Raw genomic sequence first — 19,299 nt, forward strand, 5'->3', positions numbered from 1 at the left:
GTCTCTTTTAATATCAGATCCCTTTATAAAAGCAGACTCAGTTATAAATAGCTGACAATCAGGCCAGTTAAATTTGCCTTGTGCAGGATCTGCTATTGCAGACAAGATGACTGAACAACCAGTGTGTCGGGCTTCTCACTGTTCATTTTCGCAATCGAGATTTGCTCGAACAAGCCTGTTTTGCAGCAGACAAAACTGAGGCTGTGATCCTACATGTAGCAGAGGGGAGCACTGTAATTGTGTACAGGTGTCTGGGTGTAGAAGTATAAAATGTGGACAGCAGGCTAGGTGAAAGAGGTACAAAAAAGCATACCTGAGTTATTTATAAACTAGCACTTACAGTACCAGGAGAGTGTAAACTGTTGATTAGATCGTAGACAGTCTTAACTTACTAAGAGGCCAATATTCAAAAGAAGCCTAAAATGGATAACTTATCTGGCTAAAGTTAGCCAGATAAACTTCCCTCTGAATATCTCCCCCCCCCCCCCCCCCGAATAAAGTTATCTGGCAGGATGTTAGCCTATCTTTGAATATCACTGGTTAGGTTTCAAAGTTTTCCAGTAGATATATCCAGATAACTTTGCCCTTAACAAGTTATATTCAAAAGAATATTGCCTGGTCAAGTGTCAATGCTGTGTTAAGAAAAGAAAAAAAAAGGCAATGGTGCAGGCTGACTGGCCTGATCCTCTCCCTGCCCCAGTGAAACATATAATGCCCCTGTTGGTCAAGCCTCACTTTCCCCATAAGTACCCCCCCCCCCCAAAAAAAAAAACAAGCAAAAAGGTAGCAGGGTTATATGCCCGAAAATTCGCCCTCCCTTGAAATTCAGAAACTGAAAAGTAATGCTTGAACAGCAACGCTGGTAGCTTTCAGCAGTGTTTCCCCAAGCCTCTCCTGGAGGCACACTTAACCAGTTGGATTTTCAGGATTATCCATAATGAATACACATGGGATAAATTTGCATACATTTCAGACCAAGGGTATGCAAATCGATCTCATGCATATTTCATTGTGGCAATCCTGAAAACCCAGCTGCTTAGTTGTTGCCTCCAGAAGAGGGCTGGGGAGACTCCGGTTTACATGAGCAATGCTGATGTCAAAGCAACTCCAGACCTGCCGGGAGCTGGGTTCTTCTGCCCGGACCAGCGGCATTTAGAGGTATGAGGGGTTCTGGGTGGGCTGGGAGGAAGTGGGCTTGCCAGGATATATTTTTCTTCCCAACTTCTGGGTGGGGGGCGAGGAAGGGTAGGTTTTCAGGCAGATAAGGCTGGCTGCCCTGCTTGTTTTGAAGGGGGGTGGCTTAAGGGGGAGGGGGCTCACAAGACAGGGACATTATTTGTTTTCGCTGGAGTGTAAGTTAGGATCTGGTCGATGAGCCTGCACCATTCTATTCTTAAATTAAAAACAGGATCGATACTTAACCAGATATATTCTTTGAATATAACTTTAGATCTGCTTTCTGCCAAATAACTTATTCAGATAAGTTATTTGGCTACTTCCTCCCTGCCACAGAACACCACCAATAGGCCACTTACTTATTCGGTTATATCTTAGCTGGATAATAACTTATCCAGCTAAAGGATAGCCAGATAAGTGCAGGGAATATTCAAACCTTACCATTTAGCTGGATAACATGAATTATCTGGCTAAATGTCTTTGAATATTGGGCTCTTAATGTCTAGGTAGCATTTCGTACTGTTTCACTGATCACTTGTTGAATCATTTCTTTTTTTTTTTCCTTACATATAACCGCTATACTTGTATATAAAACAATTTCCATCATCTGGCTTCTGGAAAAAGCAGCTATGAACGTGCTATGCTCTGAGAGGGTTATCTTCGCCGTACTCTTGCGCAACAAAATAATTTTTTATTACATTTGTAATATTGCAACGTTTTTGAAAACCTGCTGTATGGCCACAAACATAGTCGATGAAACATTTCACATGAAAAGTGCACAAAACATAGATTTGACTCGGGGGTGGGGGAAGGGATTTGACGGTGAAGGATGGGAATGGTATGTCCTTCTGGTCCGAAGCGGACGGTGCCCTTGGTCAGGTTTCTTCGATGCTTGCCACCTCACCGGACACAATATTTTCTACTGTAACCATGTTGTGACATAACAAAACAAAACAAAATAATCATATTAATAATAATAATAATAATAAAAGGGACTACAGCAGGGTCCCTTCGAGTCATGCTACAAAAAAGGTGCAACATTAAACAAGTCCCATGTGCATTCGCAGTCATAAATTTGGGTAAGTGAACCCGGTAGATTCCTTGCTTTGGTATTAAATAACAATTAAAAAGGCTTTTAGAAATAAAGCTATACATGGTGCGGACTTGAAAGGATAGCAGTCCTCAGGTCATTTGTCCATTGAAGTAAGTCTCATCCCTACTCATAAATAAATAATCTCCTTCCTGGTCTCTCTTCCATGCCAGGATCAATATCTCTTAACATCTTACTTTATTTTATTACTGCTTTTGGTTTTCTGGGACTGATTGAAAGTTGCTCAGAGGAAATCTTTGGTTTTGCTTAAGTGTCCGTGACATTTAATCATGACTTTCCTTGCAGTTTAATTCCAACCAGTCAATCAGTTAATCCACTTCAATTGATTCTGTGCTCTCTGTTATTGGCTTGCACTCATTGGGCATCCTCTGGTGTCGGCTCAGCTGGGTGGCCTGTGTGAAGCTCCTCTCACACCTCTCGCACCTAGTGGAGGCAAGAGAGAAAATTGAGACTGGGGAGCTGCTCTTTGGGGTGACGGGCTTTGTCTCATCCTGCCTAATCAGAACAGACACTCAAAAGTGGCTTCAGATTTTACCGGCTCAAGAGGTTTAATTGGTGGATACTTCCAGAAGCCTTGATGCCTGTGATGGGACAAGGCCTGGCTGATTCAGAACAGAGGAATCTGTCAATAGGCAGGGGGGGAAGGTGATTTCTCCAGAGAGGCCTGTCCCCCTGTAGCTCTGATCACTGTCAGTTCAAATAGATAAAGAACAAAAAGAGATTTTTTAGGAGTGAGCCATCAAAGAAGCAGCTTGTCTGCAGTTTTCTGTTCTGTGACCCCGAAAAGAAATTGATGACAAATAGAATTTCACTTTCTTCTAATTTAAAATCAGGCACTCAACTATACGAGGCAGAGCAAAGCCACTGGAAAAGAGAAAGATCCCTAGAGCAACATCAAGATAAATCAGTTTCTAACCTTGAAATTGTTATGCAGGTTTTTTAAGGAACACGGTAGGATGAATCCAGTTCTCCCCCTGCTCCTTCGAGAAAATAATTTTCATTCAGAATATTTTATTTGGAAGGAGCAGGATCAAGTCAGAAATGCCTTTTTCATGCACACCTTGCTTATAGGTTATAATTAAAATATATTTCACATTTATTTTAGTGGCTACGCACACCTGAATTTCTGTTTTGCATGAGAAATAAAGTTAAGCAAAGAAGTTATATGGGATACCATTTTATTGGACAAAACCAAAAAAAGGGGTGACTTACAACTTGTTTGCTTATATTTATTTCTCCAGTCTAAGTGGACTAACAAGGCAACCATAATGCCTTGGTTGGAGCTAGAAGCTGGGGGTTTCCAATTACCAGTGAACTCTGCTCTAAAGAGTACATATTCCTCAGAGCATGTATGTTTAAAATGTCATATATCCCCAAAATTTGAAAACATTTGAGATGGTGGGAGAAGAGGAGTAGGTCTCAATCTCCTACTGACATGGGGGCCGATACAATACCATGCTCAGCGGCTAGCGCACGGTTTAATACGATTTGAGGCGCATCCATAACCCCCAATTAGAGCGTCCAAAATGCATGCCTAATTCACCGCATAGCTAATAGCGCTCATCACATGTAAATTCCATGTAGATAAGGCTATTAGCTAATCCCCGCAATGCAAAACATTTCCCGCGGGCCTAATGCACCCATTGCAACGTGACAAATTTTTTTTTTTTTTTTTAACATAATTTTTATTGCAAAGAACAAGGGAAAAACAGCTTCCATTGGTCATACAATGTCGTGACACAACAGGTATCTCATAATCAACAGGTAGGTATTATGATACCGCAATACCATGAGAACACACCTGATCAACAATTTAAACACTCAGAAGTCTCATGAACCATATTGCAAATTTTTCAAAAAGTAGAATGTGACAAATTTTATGCCAGCCTGAGCCTGGCGTAAAGGTATGCCACGTTCAAGGGTGCAATAGAAAAAAAAAGAAAAATCCTGCTTTCTGTGATTCTTCCTAATAATATCGTCACGATACTAAGTAGGAGGAACCAAAGAAAGCAGATTTAGGTAAAAAAAAAAAAAATTCTGATTGCCTAATATACACACACAAGATACACTATCCAGGCTGTGTATCTTGTGCGTGTATATGCCAGTAGCGGGAGAAAACGGATGCTCGTAGATTGAGAGCCCGATTTCCCAAACCTCACTGATAGCCACCTCTCCTGTGCACTTGATGCTGAGGAGGTACTAGGGACGTACAATTTTCCTGAGCGTCACCTTTTAGCACGCCCCCTAATTTAAATATTGCATCGCATGCCCAGGAGAGGTGGCTTGTCGCACATTAGGAAAATGGGCGCTCAACACCGAGTGTCTGTTTTTTTGTGCACAAATATTGCATCGGCCCCAAGCTTTCTTGTCAGAGAATTGTTAGGAGACTGCAAAAATATGGTGACCATATAAGATACAGTCTTCCAGCAAAGTGGGAGGGTTGAGATTGCTTCAGATTTTACATTACAATATCTATCTATATTTTACAAGCTATCTGCAAATCTGGTTACAAATACCTTTCAATTAACATATTATGTAAAAATTAAGCATTATGAGTAAGGACATTTGTGTGAAGCACAATATATTAACTCTAGGGACCTTCGTTTTCAGTTTTTCTTTTATTTTTCCTGGGAATTTTATGAGTGTTTTCAAACAAAAATGCGAGAAAATCAGTGGAAAGAAATGATTCATTTTTTTTCCCCACTGATTTTCTCCTAGTTTTATTCTTTATAATAAACACAGATATATTCCTAGGAAAAATAAAAACTGAAAACGAAGGTCTTTATTTACCTCACAGTTACTGCAATAAACTTACAGATTGATTTTTAAAGCGTTGCTTGCGCAAAAATGCCCATATACGTGCATATGTGGGCCAGGCGTATGCAACGCAGATTTTAGAAAGCCGTAAAATACGCACGTATAAACCCATGTGTATGTTAGGAATAAGGGGGCAGAAAAGAGGCAGGGCATGGATATTCTGGGGCGGGGTCAAGACTTATGTGCATAACTCTGAATTTTAAAAATGAAAACCACAACACACGTATGCTAGATATCTGCGTAGTTTTACTGCTGCTTCTGATGAGAAGCAAGTTTGTAGATCTCAAGTTTTAGGGCTTATAGGACAGGGTGAGGGGTCTGGGTCAACTGGGCAGGGTGCAGGATGAAGAACCAGAGGGGGTCTGAAATATCTTGCTATTAACCGGATAAACTGGTGGACTATTTGGAAAACTGGGAATGTGCCTCACTCGAGCATGTTTTAAAATTTGCTGACATACGTACGTAAAAGCCAACCCTGTCCTATTGAAGATATATGCACTAGCTGTGCTTGAGTAGCTTCTTAAAATTGGGAGCATTTTAAAACATACACTCTTAAGTGCTTGCACGATTAAAAATTCTAGCATATCCTTGCTCATGCACAGATATACGCGTATAAGGGTGCACACGCGCTCATTTTAATATCATCCTGTTAGTTAAGGTGCATGAATTAATCAATTCATTACATACTTGAAAATAAATGTCTTCTGTTAATATCTAATTATTTCTGGAAACGTACAACGCCATCTAATTTCTCCTCTCTCTCATATAATTATGCCAAAATTATTCTATCTTGTCACAGAATAGCTATTTCAAAAGAGTTGATAAGTGGGTAAAATATAAGTGGATAATGTGTTATGACTCTCATAAATAGATATAGAGTAAAATACAAAGTGCAGATATATATTTATTTTTATTTTTTTTCAGAAACTCAGTACATGGAGATTACATTTTCATTTTTCTACACTGCTCTGCCAACCTGGTGTGTCAACACAAAGTAAGTTGTGCAGGTTTGATTGTCTTTCTGGGAATATTTTGAGCAGTCTGCTTCACTGCTAAAAACTACACTGTGATCTTGACGAATGTAAAATGTCAGCGTTAATGTATCCGAGCTATCAGCTCAATGAGAATAACTCAGAAGTATTGACCGTCTAATGATTTCTGGTGTATTCATTAGCGTCCATGTGCGATCACCCTCTCTCTGGAGCTCCTGAAGTGCTGATGACACATTAGTGTACCGCTGATTGTTTATTAGAAAACTGATTAGTTACTGGATTAGGGTGCCAAAATATACTACCTTTCATTGCTTGACAAACTTGCAAATTATTATATTCAGGTGGGGGGGGGGGGAGCGAGACTGTGGGTTTGTATCATGAAGGCAGCAGAATCAATTGCTAGCCTTGGATCAGCTGAAGCTATATGATATATAACCATTTACAGAGACTTGAATTTAAGTTATTTCAATTTTTCTCTTGCCCCTCAATGCCTCTGTTTTTACTCCTGGTTAGTTATTTAGAGACTGAGAAAATATAGAAAAACTCATCAAATCCAAGTATACTTTGACATATGAGTGCCCATATCTGGAGAGATCTCTAGCTAGACAGACAGACAGGCAGACATAAGAAGACAAATATATAAGCCTAATGAGAATGAGGCAAAGGACAGCATAGTTCTACTGGGGCCTCAAGCTTGGAAGGCATCCCAACATTTCAAGAAAGTACTTAGAAAAATAAAGGATAAAGTGCTGAAATAATAATGTGAAGGAACATTGGTATAAATAAAGTCACCGGGGTATGTCAAGAAATTGATTTCAAAATGTAATAAATTTAAATAAGAAACACAAGTATATGCCAAATACTAAGAACAACACTTTTGGGCTAGAGCAATAGAAAATTCAGTTATCAAATCTACATTGTTAAAAGTATTCAGATGATTTGCCTCAAGATTTGTAGATGGAGGGGTAGAAATATTTAAATTATGCCTAGGTTTGAAAAAAATCCTAAAGCTCTAACATGTCTATGCCGTTACCACTCAATGCCATTCTTACACTGTAGAAACAGCGCCGAACTACAAGAGGGGGTCTAATGCCTATAAGGGGGAAATCATATGAAGTCAACTACTGTTACACAATTGCTTGATAGAAATGTACTCAGAAAGACTTTTCCAATAAACTTCATCATCATCATTTGTTTATCTCATGCTCTTCCAATGGGAGAGGTCAAGTGTGCTACGCAGTAGCGGGTCTAGAACACTTAGACCAAGAGCATCGCCAGGACCACAATGAACAGGTAATAAACAAAGTTAAGCGATAAGGCAAACATAAAGCAGCAATAAGAGGTCCAACGTATAAGAAAAGGCGTAATGAACAGCAGTAATAAGACAACAAATAAAGAATCAGCGGAGAAGTACGACAAAAATTCAATTAAAACTTCTTCTGTGGGTAGGGGCAAGTAGTTCATAGTAAATCCAGGGTTGGGACAACCAGGGAGGTGATCGGGGGAGATGGGTGGGGAAGAAAATAGCAAACAGGAATTTCCATCGGTCAAAGGGATAGGTAGGAATATAAATCACCAGTCACGTAAGTCAAGAGATCCCAATTGAGGGAAGCCAAAGTCATAAGGCCTCAGCTATGGGCCAAAAGGTTCAACATGTAGCCAGAATTCCAGTTTTTCCTGAAAGTCAGGAGATCAGGTGTAAGCAAGGAATTTCAAAGGGTAAGAACCGATCCAGCAACGGTCTTCTTCCTCACACTGCAGAGCCATATTTTGGGGGCAGGCACTACCAGGCAAGTGTTCGGTAGATTGAGCAGAGGGCAGGCAGGTATATACAGGGAAGGTTGGCTGGATAGATGGCATGGTGCTAGGCCCTCAAGTGCTTTAAAGGTCAGAATCAGGACTTTGAAGGTGGTGCGATAGGAGATTGGCAGCCTTTGCAGAGACTTTAGAAATGGAGTGACCGGATCAAATTTGCTGGCATTGAGTTGGCTCTGTGCTGCAGTGTTTTATATGAGCTGCAGATGGTGAATTAGCTTTTTTGGCAGGCCAATATAGAGAGAATTGCAATAGTCCAGGCGGGAGATTACACAAGCTTGGATGATAGTGGCATAGGTAGGGCCATCAAAGAAAGGACAGAGATGGCGTAGCTGGTGAAAGTAGAAAAAGGCCGACTTTGTATTGGAGAGTATTTATGCTCTTGTGGAGAGCTTGGAGTCTAAGATAAAGCCAGGTCTGCAGGTTTGCTGGTTGTATGGTATAGTGGATCGTTGTAAGGTTAATCTAGACCAGATGTGGGAGTAATCAGTTTTTCCAATCCACAGTACTTCTGTCTTTTGGAGAGTAAGCTTCAATACACGGTTCAAAAACAGTTTGACGCACAGTTCAAAAACTACCTAGCATATCAAAAAAGAGTAACATTATGTCACCAAAAACGAAATCCTGACAGTGGCCACTGTTTTCAAGCTGACTGCTTTTGCCTCAGGGGAAACCATCTAGTCACAAACACACCTTTGCAGCATAGAAAGGCAAAACTTAACCCAGACCCAGAAGTCTCCACGATGCCTATGCAGGGAGGGCTATAGTACTACACATTTAATGAATGTTAGGTTACAACAAAATGGGCTTTTAGCTAAAATCTTCACAGCGGCTGCACCTGGAAGGCTAGCTGTATTGGTATATTTCAAATCAAGAGCATGCGTGTGGATAACTCAATCCCCGTAATATAAATGGCATTAGACTGTGAGTTTCATTCGAGAGACACTGACTCAGATTTGAATTCTGCACTGATCACAGGGCATATCAGAGCCCATCGTGCAAATTACCCACAAAGTTTGCCCTTACATATGTGGTCTCGCACTGATGAACACGGCAAAGTATTTGCCAGGGATGTTAGCAATATGAAACCACTAGTCTCCCTGCATAGACATCATAGAAATTTTTGGGTCTGAATTAAGGTTTCTCATCTAATTTAATCTTCAATTTTTTTTGGCATGTTTTTTCCAAGAAGAAAGCAAATCACCATATCAAGTCTGGCCTTTCTACACTGCAAAGGTGTGCATGTGACCAGTTTCCTCTAAGGCAGAAACAGTCAGTTGGAAACAATGGGCTGCTGTCAAGCATAGGATTTTGGTCACATAACTTCATTCTCTTTGATATGCTGGCTGGTTCTTCGGCGACCCTTTCTGAACCGTGTGTTGTTCTGTTTTAAATTGGTTTCTAGGAAAAATCTTTTTAAATAAAAGTTTTGGGGCAAGTGATTATTTTGCAGCGGGCCCCCAGTTTCACAGTAGCCAGCTTCATCGGATTAGCCCCCTATAGCCATTAGACTGTCCCTAGAAGGTCGGCACCATAAAGTGGAATGGTGGTATAACGGTGGGAGCCCGAAATTAAGTGGTAATGGTATCAATTACCACTTATCATACTGTTGACAGATTTTGGTACTGTATTATGATTATTCTACTATTCGTGGTATCCCTATATTTGTGTGTCTGCTTCACATTTGAGATATCAATGTTTCTGTTTTGAGTTGTGCAGGTTATATGTACATGTAATGCAAATTTATGCACATAAATTAGATCTAGTGACAGCATGAAGCTGTTAACAGGTCTAATGTCCGTTCCTCCCCACAACTAGTCTTTGCATGTTTATTAAAGTACGGCTTTGGCTGCTAGTAACTGAAAGCAGAAAGGCCTCTGCCTGTTGAGGAAATATTGTGATGGGACACCCCTAAGAGATTATGCAAAACACTGTTGCAGAGTCTTGCATGGGTTAGCCGTTCAGCGTTTCACCACTCTTCCCGTAATTTGTACATAAATTACTAACAAACACGGGAAAGCAAAAAGAACCCTAAATAAATACATTTCCAATTTTTTTATGTGAATGACCATGGTCTACGCTTCCAGGGTTCTTCTTTACTTGTTCTTCTATTGGCAAAGGAGACTTAAGTTGCAGAAGAGAGAAACTCTGATGCATTTTGAAGAAGAATTTTCATCTCAGTCAAGGTATGGATAGAAATCAGTGCAACATCCTGGCCTTTATGAGGGCTTAGAGCAACTAAACAACACGACTGCTTGAAACTTAGCAATAACCATCTGCCGTGCGGTAACAGAAGCCTTTGTAGGAGGGGGGAGCACTCCTCTGAAGCAGTGGTGAAAGACATGTACAAAAGTATTCATGGCACAAACTAGGCTCTCAATCACTCTCAAAACAGTCACCCAAAAATGTCTCCTCCTGCAATTTCTGATCCACAGAATTTAAAGGAAACACTTTTGATTAAAATGATCCACATTCAGTTTTCCTGCACATGTCCTTTTCTGTTAATGGTGATGTTTTTGGAGAGGCAGATTATGGTACTTGCTGCTATTAAAATGTAGCTGTTTGGGAAATTAAAACCTTTCACACATTCTGAAGCAGTAGCACCTCGGTGTCTCAGAATATAAACTTTCCTATTTATTGACTGAAATCTGCCCTCGTGTGCTCTGATTTCTTGATCTCTCTTTTTTTATCTACTTCTAGTCTCTGCTAGTCCTGGAGAAAGACATGAACAAACTGGCAGGACATTACATATGTTGTAAATGCCTAACAAAGGATGATGTAGTACATGAGATTTGAGAGCATGCTCTCACAGATGACTGTAGAGGTGAAATAAAACAAAAAAAGAGAAGTTTTTATATCCAGAACAGTGGTTCCCAACCTTCGCCACATCAATCTCCCTCACCCTCAATATCTTCACGTGGGTTCAAGGTTCCCACACCCCATCACACACATATACTTTGTTTGGCAATAATGTGATCATTTATTTCAGCTACCCTAATTAACCAGTTTTGCCCACTGAAAGGAATACAGTATATTAATGCAGAAAACCTCTCTGGCTCTTCTCTCCTTTGACCGCAGTGGGGCAGGTGACTCCTCTCCTTGCCGACGCCTCTCTCTTTCAACAGTGGTAGGACAGGTGGGTCCTCTCCTTGCCAGCTCCTTTTTCCTTTGTGGATGGGATGTAGGAGGAGGATTAGAGGCAGATGAAGCCATTCAGCTTTGGTTGCTCTCTGCTTCATTCAGCAGATGGGGAAAGGGAATGAACACACTCCCCACGTGTTCCCCCCCCCCCCCCCCCCCCGTTTCAGTGATCAGGCCAGTGGGGAGGTTCACAGTGCAGACAGCCTGGTAGTGCTCGCCTGCCCTGCCTCCCATCTCCCCTGCCATGTCCACACTCCCTTTGGGGGGGTCACACTTCCCCAGACTAAAATCCATGAGCTAAAGGATGCTCTGAAGCAGGAAGTCCCACAATAAGAGATCCTTGAGAAGTGTCTAGTGAAAACTGGATTAGCATCAATTAGGGACAATTAGCAGGAGCTTAGTTCAACACTCTGAACTCTGTGCTGTGGTCTTTCCTGAGATATAAGTGATATATAACATCAACAGTTTTTATTTTATTTTTCCAAGGAATTTAGAATTTTTTCTCCATTGAAAGAAAATCTGTGGGAAAAATAAGAATCAATTTTTCTCCTGATTTTACTCGTATTTTTGTTCGTTATAATAAACCCTGCTAAATATTTGGGAAAAATAAAATAAAAATTGAAAACAAAGGTCTCTAAGCATCAGCCAATTGTCTAAATGCCTCCTTGATGTAGTCTTTTATGTTCGTGATTATTATAATTATATATCTCAAATGTTAATCTCACCCTCCTGTACCCAACAATTTTTTATATGTCAATTTTTTTGTTTTAAATAAAAAATAATAATATGGAATGGAAAAAGGTAAGTTTCATACATATGAATGCATGCCTCCTCGGCCTTGCTTCAATTTTGTAGTGTAATCATAAGCTTACCAACCTTCCAATCCTTTTGTTATTTATGTTTCTTCTTTATTTAAATCAATGTGTAAATAAATAATGAAATTATTCTCTATATAACGCCAGTACTGGCTTTTAGTTTACTTGCTTTGTATAAAATATTTATAATCAAAACGCCATTAATGTGGACCTTTGTGAGGTAAATTTTTATACTAGGAAAATGTCCATGGTGAACGCCATGATAATAAAGTATAGAAAACGTATCACTTATCTCCCCCTTTCTTCCTCAGGGGAGTTTGTATCCTTTTAATGGAACGCGCTCTCAAGGTCCGCCAATTCTGCAGACTCTTCTCCTGGCCCAAATTTGAATATCTCCTGCCTCAAAATGGCAAACGCTAATTCAATGGCGTGCTGGTATCCTCGACATTATCCTTGTGCTAACTAGCACTGATCCATGGCTTTAATTATTCCTTTCTCTCAGGCTTAATAAGCTCTGAATGATGGTATCCTCGGCTTTATCCTTGTGCTAACTAGCACTGATCCATGGCTTTTCTCTCAGGCTTGATCAGCTCTGAATGGCAAGTAAACTAAAAGCCAGTACTGGCGTTATATAGAGAATAATTTCAGTATTTATTTACACATTGATTTAAATAAAGAAGAAACATAAATAACAAAAGGATTGGAAGGTTGGTAAGCTTATGATTACACTACAAAATTGAAGCAAGGCCGAGGAGGCATGCATTCATATGTATGAAACTTACCTTTTTCCATTCCATATTATTATTTTTTATTTAAAACAAAAAAATTGACATATAAAAAATTGTTGGGTACAGGAGGGTGAGATTAACATTTGAGATATATATATATTTGCTAGGTCTCACTTTTAGCGGAGATTGGGAACGTTTATTATCGTGATTATTATAATGCCATCTTTGTCAGTTGAGTTTTAGTGTTGTTTCTTTTGAAGAGTGATCAGAGGCTGGACTGGGGAACCGGCAACACAATATACCAGCCTTCATTATTGCTAATTAAGAGAAATACTTTTTCAAACAGCAACCATACAACTATAGCAAGCAAGCAAGAAAGATTCCTGCCCCCACAAGCTTATCATGTGTTGGAGCCTTACAATGTGGACCGAGCTGCATATCTCTGGATCTGAGATATGTATTTTGGACCTGCCAAAAAGGGTTTTTCAACCCTGCAGAGAGTGCAAGCTGCCACAGCCAAGGTGAAGAAATATAAAAATATGTCAAATGCCACCCCCCCTCCCACGTGCTCTTCTGTGAATGACAAATGTTCTGCAAGACTCAGCATCCAGCACTCACAGTGTTAATAAGTTGGGAAAGGGGCTATACTCTTTAGCCTTCCCAGAGAACAGCACTACATAGCCAGCAGAGGAAGAAGCCAAAGGAATGCTGGAAGACTATTTAAGGTAGAAAAGGCGCAATTTGTCTTGGTCTGTCTGTTTGTGAGGGGTGGGGTCGGCCAGGAGTAGGAGCCAGAAGCAGGAAGAGAGGAGTGCATCTGGCAGCCCTGCAATCAGTTCTTCTCCTGGAGAGCTAATTATCATGAGGAAGAGACAGAAGTCTGCACTTCATACCCAAGCTGCATGTAAAATCCCAACAAAGGACAGAGGATCCAGGAGTTGAGAGACTTCTTTTCCAGAGATCTCCAAGCCCAGGAACACATGGCTGGATCACCTTCCTAAGAGATTAAGTAATCTAAACTTTGCACAGAGAGTATCTTAGCAGAGGAGGGGGAAGGTTTATGGCCAGCTTTCTGTTTAGGGCCAAATAAACCATTTGGGGAAGCTCCCCAGGAGAGAGAGATCTTTCACACTCTGCAGTGATCATCTGTTTGGTTTGTTATCTAGCCAGCTCTGTCATCAAGAGGGACCTCTTCTCCATACAATTTTGTGTTTGGGACAGGTTCCACTCTTTACAAATTGGCAAAATTGGGGTTGATCTGTTTCCCCCTCCCCCTTTTTTGAGTATTCAGGGGTAAAGACAATTTTTTAAAGTTATGTACTTCACTGCTTTTCTACCTAACTTTTCTTTATTAGCACTCCTTATTTCTTTTTACTATCCATTTGAGTATGTTGGTTGCCCTGGCTAACAGGCCATACCCAGAGTTATTTTTGTATTGCTTGATTTAAAATAAGAAAAATTGCAAATTTATATTATACTTCTTCTTTACTTTTCCCATTTAATGTTTACTATCTACTTACATAATTAATTTTATTTATTTATTTATTATTTTTATATACCGACATTCGATCTGAGATATCACATCGGTTTACATTCAGGTACTGTAGGTATTTCCCTATCCCCAGAGGGCTTACAATCTAAGTTTTTGTAAAAGGGTTACCGTAATTACTGTTTTATTCTGGTGGGATGATTTTATCAGGCCTGTGGTGCCACAAGTGAGAGGTTGTTTGGGAAGGGCAAAGAACTGTGGTATCAGGGTGACTGGGACCCTGTCTCTTCTCCCACTCAAGCTACAAACTTGAAGATAAATCATATTAGTAAATACAATTTCTCATGTGGTACTCCCCACCCTAAGCACAGGGATAATTCATAGTCTGGACAAGAAGGGCCACACAAGCCTTTGGGATAGGTCTGATACACAGATAATATATTTCTTTTCAGGGAAGAAATCAAACACTCACTTAAACAATTCTTCTGGGATTTCGACAACTTCCACCCCTCCATAAAGCTCACCATGGAATATTTCATAATGAAGATCAACCTTTTAGACAGCACTATAGGAATAAAAAAAGAGATGGACATACAGAAATTGCAATTTACAAAATGCTCACCAACTGTCTCAGATATCTATACACTTCCAGTTTCCATTCCAACCACTCTAAGAAATTGGCATTGTACAATCTTATTATTCAATGCCATTTAATCTCTTTTGCTACAGGCATGGGAGACACACATCCCACCTTCATCCAACAAGACTACTCTGCTAGACTAAAATACAGAGAAATGAAACATGCTGTAAAAGTGCCCATAGAAAGCCTCCTTCAACCTAAAGAAAAAATATCAGATAGGCAAGATACTCCTTATTGCTTCATAAAATCACATAATCAAGGATCTTTAATTCAAGCTCACCACAGTTCAAACACCCATCACATCTTACCTATCCAACCTATTCATCAGGAACAATTTACCCTATAGCCAGACAACATGACCAAAAGGAAATTTTTATCATGCAGTAAGAAGAAATGCAAGATCTGCAAACTTTTAAGTACACATATTACCATCTCCACTGAATTATATAAACTTACAGATATATACGGATTATTCACCTGCAAATCCAACAATGTGATATATCTCATCCAAAGTAAAATATGTCCCAACAAATATATGGAAGAGGCCAAACAGGTCTTCCAAACCAGGATGTGTCAACATTGAGACTATATCTGACACTAACTCCAACATACCTATGGGACAATGCACCTTTCAACCAGGCTACTTATACAATTTGAAGAGAGACTTATCTGTTTTAGTACTTAAAGGTAACTTTACAAATGCACATGAAAGAAGGAATTGGGAGCTAAAATGTATTACTTATTCGATTGATAAAATAATGAGCTTAACTAAGACAGTGGATTCATGATGTATTATGGGAGCTTCTAACAACTTCTGTTCTCAGTACTGATGAGCCACTACCTTATCACTCTTCGCAATTCAAACAGCTTCATTGACTAAGCTCCTCCTAATTGACTAAGTGATGTAAATCTAAAGACCACTGGATTCCTGCTAGTTACCTCTATTGCAGGGATTCCCACCCCACAGCATCCTCTAGATATAAAAGCTTCCTTCTTGCAGCATTGAGGTCACTTCTGAAGAAGGGAATTGTGAGATCTTGAAAGCTCATGTACTACTGCATCACATTTTTTGTTGTCCTTTGAAAGTTATCAAATCTTACTAAAAAATCATTTCTGTTATCTTTTTGTTTTTATCATTTTTTTTATTTTGTATATATTATTAAATGTTTGTTTTTATTCTTTATATATTTTTTTTGGTTTTATTACATATTTTTTTACATTTGTTTACAATAAAAGGTATATGCTTTTTATTTTGTCCACATACACCATATTTTTTAAATTTCCTCCCTTCATTTAATCACTAAGGGCCTCATTTTCTAAAGTATCGCAGGCCTGCGATACTTTAGAAAATCGCACTAATGGGGGGCGGGGGAGTCGACATGGGGGGGGCGGTCCTGCACTGCCGGTTTCGCACCCAATAGCGTCACCATAGAAGGTGTAGCTATTGGGCGTGAAATAGGACGCGAAAAGGCACCTACCTTTTTGCCGTCCACGGCATCTTCGTGGAGTCGGCCCCGGTGTCGCCCCGACTCCTCCTCTTCCGGGGCTGACTCCGCCCCCATCTTGGTATCACACGCGATAAGGGACTTTTCACATGCGAAACGTCCCTTATCGCTTGCGATCCGCCTGGTAAATGACCCCCTAAAACAGGTATGTATTGGCAATCAGCCCAACAGCACCCAAGTCTTGATAGTACAGTGGTTCTTCTAGCAGGGCTTCCCAAACTTTTTCTGGTGACCTCACAGCCAGTCAGGTTTTCATAATATCCACAATGAATATGCAGGAGATAAATTTGCATGTGCTGTGTCTCCAATGTATGCATATTCATTACGAATATGCTGAAAACCTGACTGGCTGTAGAATCAACAGGATCGATTTGGGAAGTCCTACCTTACAGCAAAACATCAAAATTAGCACCAAAATGTTTGTTTAGTAGAGAAGGGCTTGGGTAAGGTTGTTTTGCATTATCATCAAGAGACAACACTCTTGACTAGGAGATCATATTTTTCTCAACATGATAACTTAAGAACATTGAATGCAAGAACAACAGAGGCAGAAAGCTGCAGAAATAGCATGCCCCACTCACTCAGGTCTGGGTTTTGTTAGTGATCCTAGAAGATGGTTGTAACTTCAGTCACTCAGCTAAAGAGCTGTATACAAGATATGTTGCATATGGTTGTGGAAGGGCATGAAATCTCAGTGATGTATGCAAGAGAAAAAGCCTGGCAAATCACAATGCTGAGCCTATGACAGGAGCTCATGATGCAGGGAAATGAAATGTCTACTAATATACTTATATAAAGCGGTGCTGCACTCTAGGCTCTCTGCTGTGATATAGCCCTTGCCTTTACTTTGCTACAGAAATTAACTATCCATTCATCATACTACAACTGCTACACGTGCCCCAGGTCCCAGACAACCACCACTTCATATATAAGAGGACGAATACCGCTGCTTTTTGCAATCTCTTATTTTTTGTGATACAGTAGATGGGGAGTGCAGGTCACTTTCCCAGGAGAAATATGACATGGACTCTAGTCTATAGTCTGATCTGTATTCTATAACACAGACTTTCTCTCAGGAACTCTTACTTGAAGCCGTAACATGTTTTCTGCTAAAAAAAAAAAAAAAAAGAGACCAGAAAATCCACATCCATTATTATCTGCACCCAAAGCCGACACCAGGCCTGTTTTCCTACAAAATATATGTATGTAAAAAGGAAAGGGGCTAATCTCAATGGCTTTCATTTCATAGCAATTCAGGGTAGAAACTGGACTTGTTCTTTTCTCCCCCACAGCTTGGGATAGAAGAGTAAGCATTCTCCAAATGTGGGAGTCCCAGCCTTCCTCCCCAATACCAAAACACCAACCAAAGGCACTGTTGTTGCTAAACTTATTTTATTTATCAGCAAATAATGGAAATATGAGAAGCATTTTACAATAAGCAGATTATTTGACTACATGTTAAAACCTCTCAAAATAAAATTGACATGATCCTGTTTCAGCTGGAAAATAGGAGTCTAAAGTTCTTTTTAGGGCTTCTCACTGATAAGTCACACATGCAGAGACATTTATTATTTTTTTTTTGGGGGGGGGAGAGTGGAAGGGGTAAGGTTATATCAATGGACTTTTTTAGTTTTACACTTTTTAAGTAAACATGCACTCGAATGCCCCTCAAGTACATAATGAGAGAAGCAACAGAGTTTAAAAGAGCAATGCTTTGCAAACACAACACTGAACACACAGAAACACCCTAGGAATTTACTCTTCTTCATTTAAATTCTCGAGAATGGGAACATACGCTTATCAAAAATATTCAAGGAAAGGAAAAACGCTGTTAGAAAGAATAATAACGTAATGACTTTAAACAGGGCAACATGACTGCTTTTATTGGAAATATGACAAAAACAGAATGTTAAGAAAAAAAATTAAGTGGAGTCAACAAGGTTACACGTAAGTAACACCTTCACATTAAAAGAAATCTATTTTCCATTTTGACCCTGAAACCTCTTCAATTAATTACTAAAATCTATTTACACAGCAACCAGATAAAATCAATCAAATTGCTGGCACTATTTTTGGCTTCTAAAGGTTGCTCCATACAACCCACCATTATCTGTTTAGTCAAGACCTTACCAGAGTCAGACCGGGAGAACACATGGCTATATTTAATGAACCATTTGCAACACACACACACATACATGTGTAGGTTTCCATCCCTTTACTCTTTTTTTTTTTTTTCGCTGTGTGTAAATAGATTGGGTTAAATTATTGACATGAAGAGATCAAAGGTTGCTGTTTCAGTTGACTGTGGACAGTTTAAGAAAACAGAACCAATACCATCCTTTTACACTGAAGTTTGATGCCCAGAATTCCTTAGCGTCACATATTGTCTTTAAAGTAGTGATTAATAAGTTGCCATCTAACTAAAAACCACAGGTCTGAACTGGATGGCAGACTTTTCAAGCAGATGCATGTTATAAATCTGCCAGTGTGCCTGATTGGATTAGTCTTGGTTCTGAGTCCTGATTTAAACCAAAGTAACCCAGTATGTGTCTGCTGCATGTGAGTCTTGGCACTGATTTTTTCATAAGCGCTTCTCCCGTGAGCTGGGCTGGATGAATCGGTGCTGGTGGGCAGGTGGCATGACGTTTCCCCTCCCTGCTCATTTGATGCTAAAATGTCTTAACACCACAGTTACTTACTTAAAAGGTTTTTCCCCTGTGTGAGTCCGGATGTGGTTGTTGAGTGTTGTAGCACCAGCAAAGGCACGACCACAATAGCCGCACTTGAAAGGTCTATCACTGGAGTGGGTAACAACATGATTCCGCAGTTCTGATGGCTGGGAGAAGGACTGGGAGCAATGGCCGCACTGATAAGGCCTGGAATAGGTAGAAATATCACTCAATCACTATTCCATTCTTCAGCAAATGACAAAATGCAAGCTGGCAAAAGTGAATGACTCTTTATGCAATACAAATAAATCTTGCTATAGAGATTCATTGAGATTCACTTGGCCCTAAACAGTGAAAACCATAGACTACGAACACAGAAATCCTGACCTAGGAAAGTTCTC

At 39.9% G+C, this 19,299-nt stretch overlaps 1 protein-coding gene across 5 annotated transcripts in view; it reads right to left on the reverse strand.

The window, feature by feature from the left end:
- Window positions 1-867: 867 nt before the first annotated feature.
- Window positions 868-19,299, reverse strand: part of PRDM6 (PR/SET domain 6) — a 318,762-nt gene continuing 300,330 nt past the window's right edge. The window contains exons 8-9 of one of the 5 annotated variants that reach the window (XM_029619808.1): window positions 18,929-19,105; window positions 869-2,710 (exon numbers count right to left, since the gene is read on the reverse strand). In XM_029619808.1, coding sequence (XP_029475668.1) covers window positions 2,596-2,710; window positions 18,929-19,105 — 292 coding nt within the window. In that variant the 3' untranslated portion in view covers window positions 869-2,595. Of the gene's footprint in view, window positions 2,711-14,559; window positions 14,650-17,665; window positions 19,106-19,299 lie in introns of those variants that run through there. The other 4 variants (XM_029619817.1, XM_029619825.1, XM_029619843.1 and 1 more) reach the window with 4 other exon arrangements.

This window comes from Rhinatrema bivittatum, chromosome 1 (genome assembly GCF_901001135.1).
Source record: "Rhinatrema bivittatum chromosome 1, aRhiBiv1.1, whole genome shotgun sequence".
Taxonomy (NCBI): domain Eukaryota; kingdom Metazoa; phylum Chordata; class Amphibia; order Gymnophiona; family Rhinatrematidae; genus Rhinatrema; species Rhinatrema bivittatum.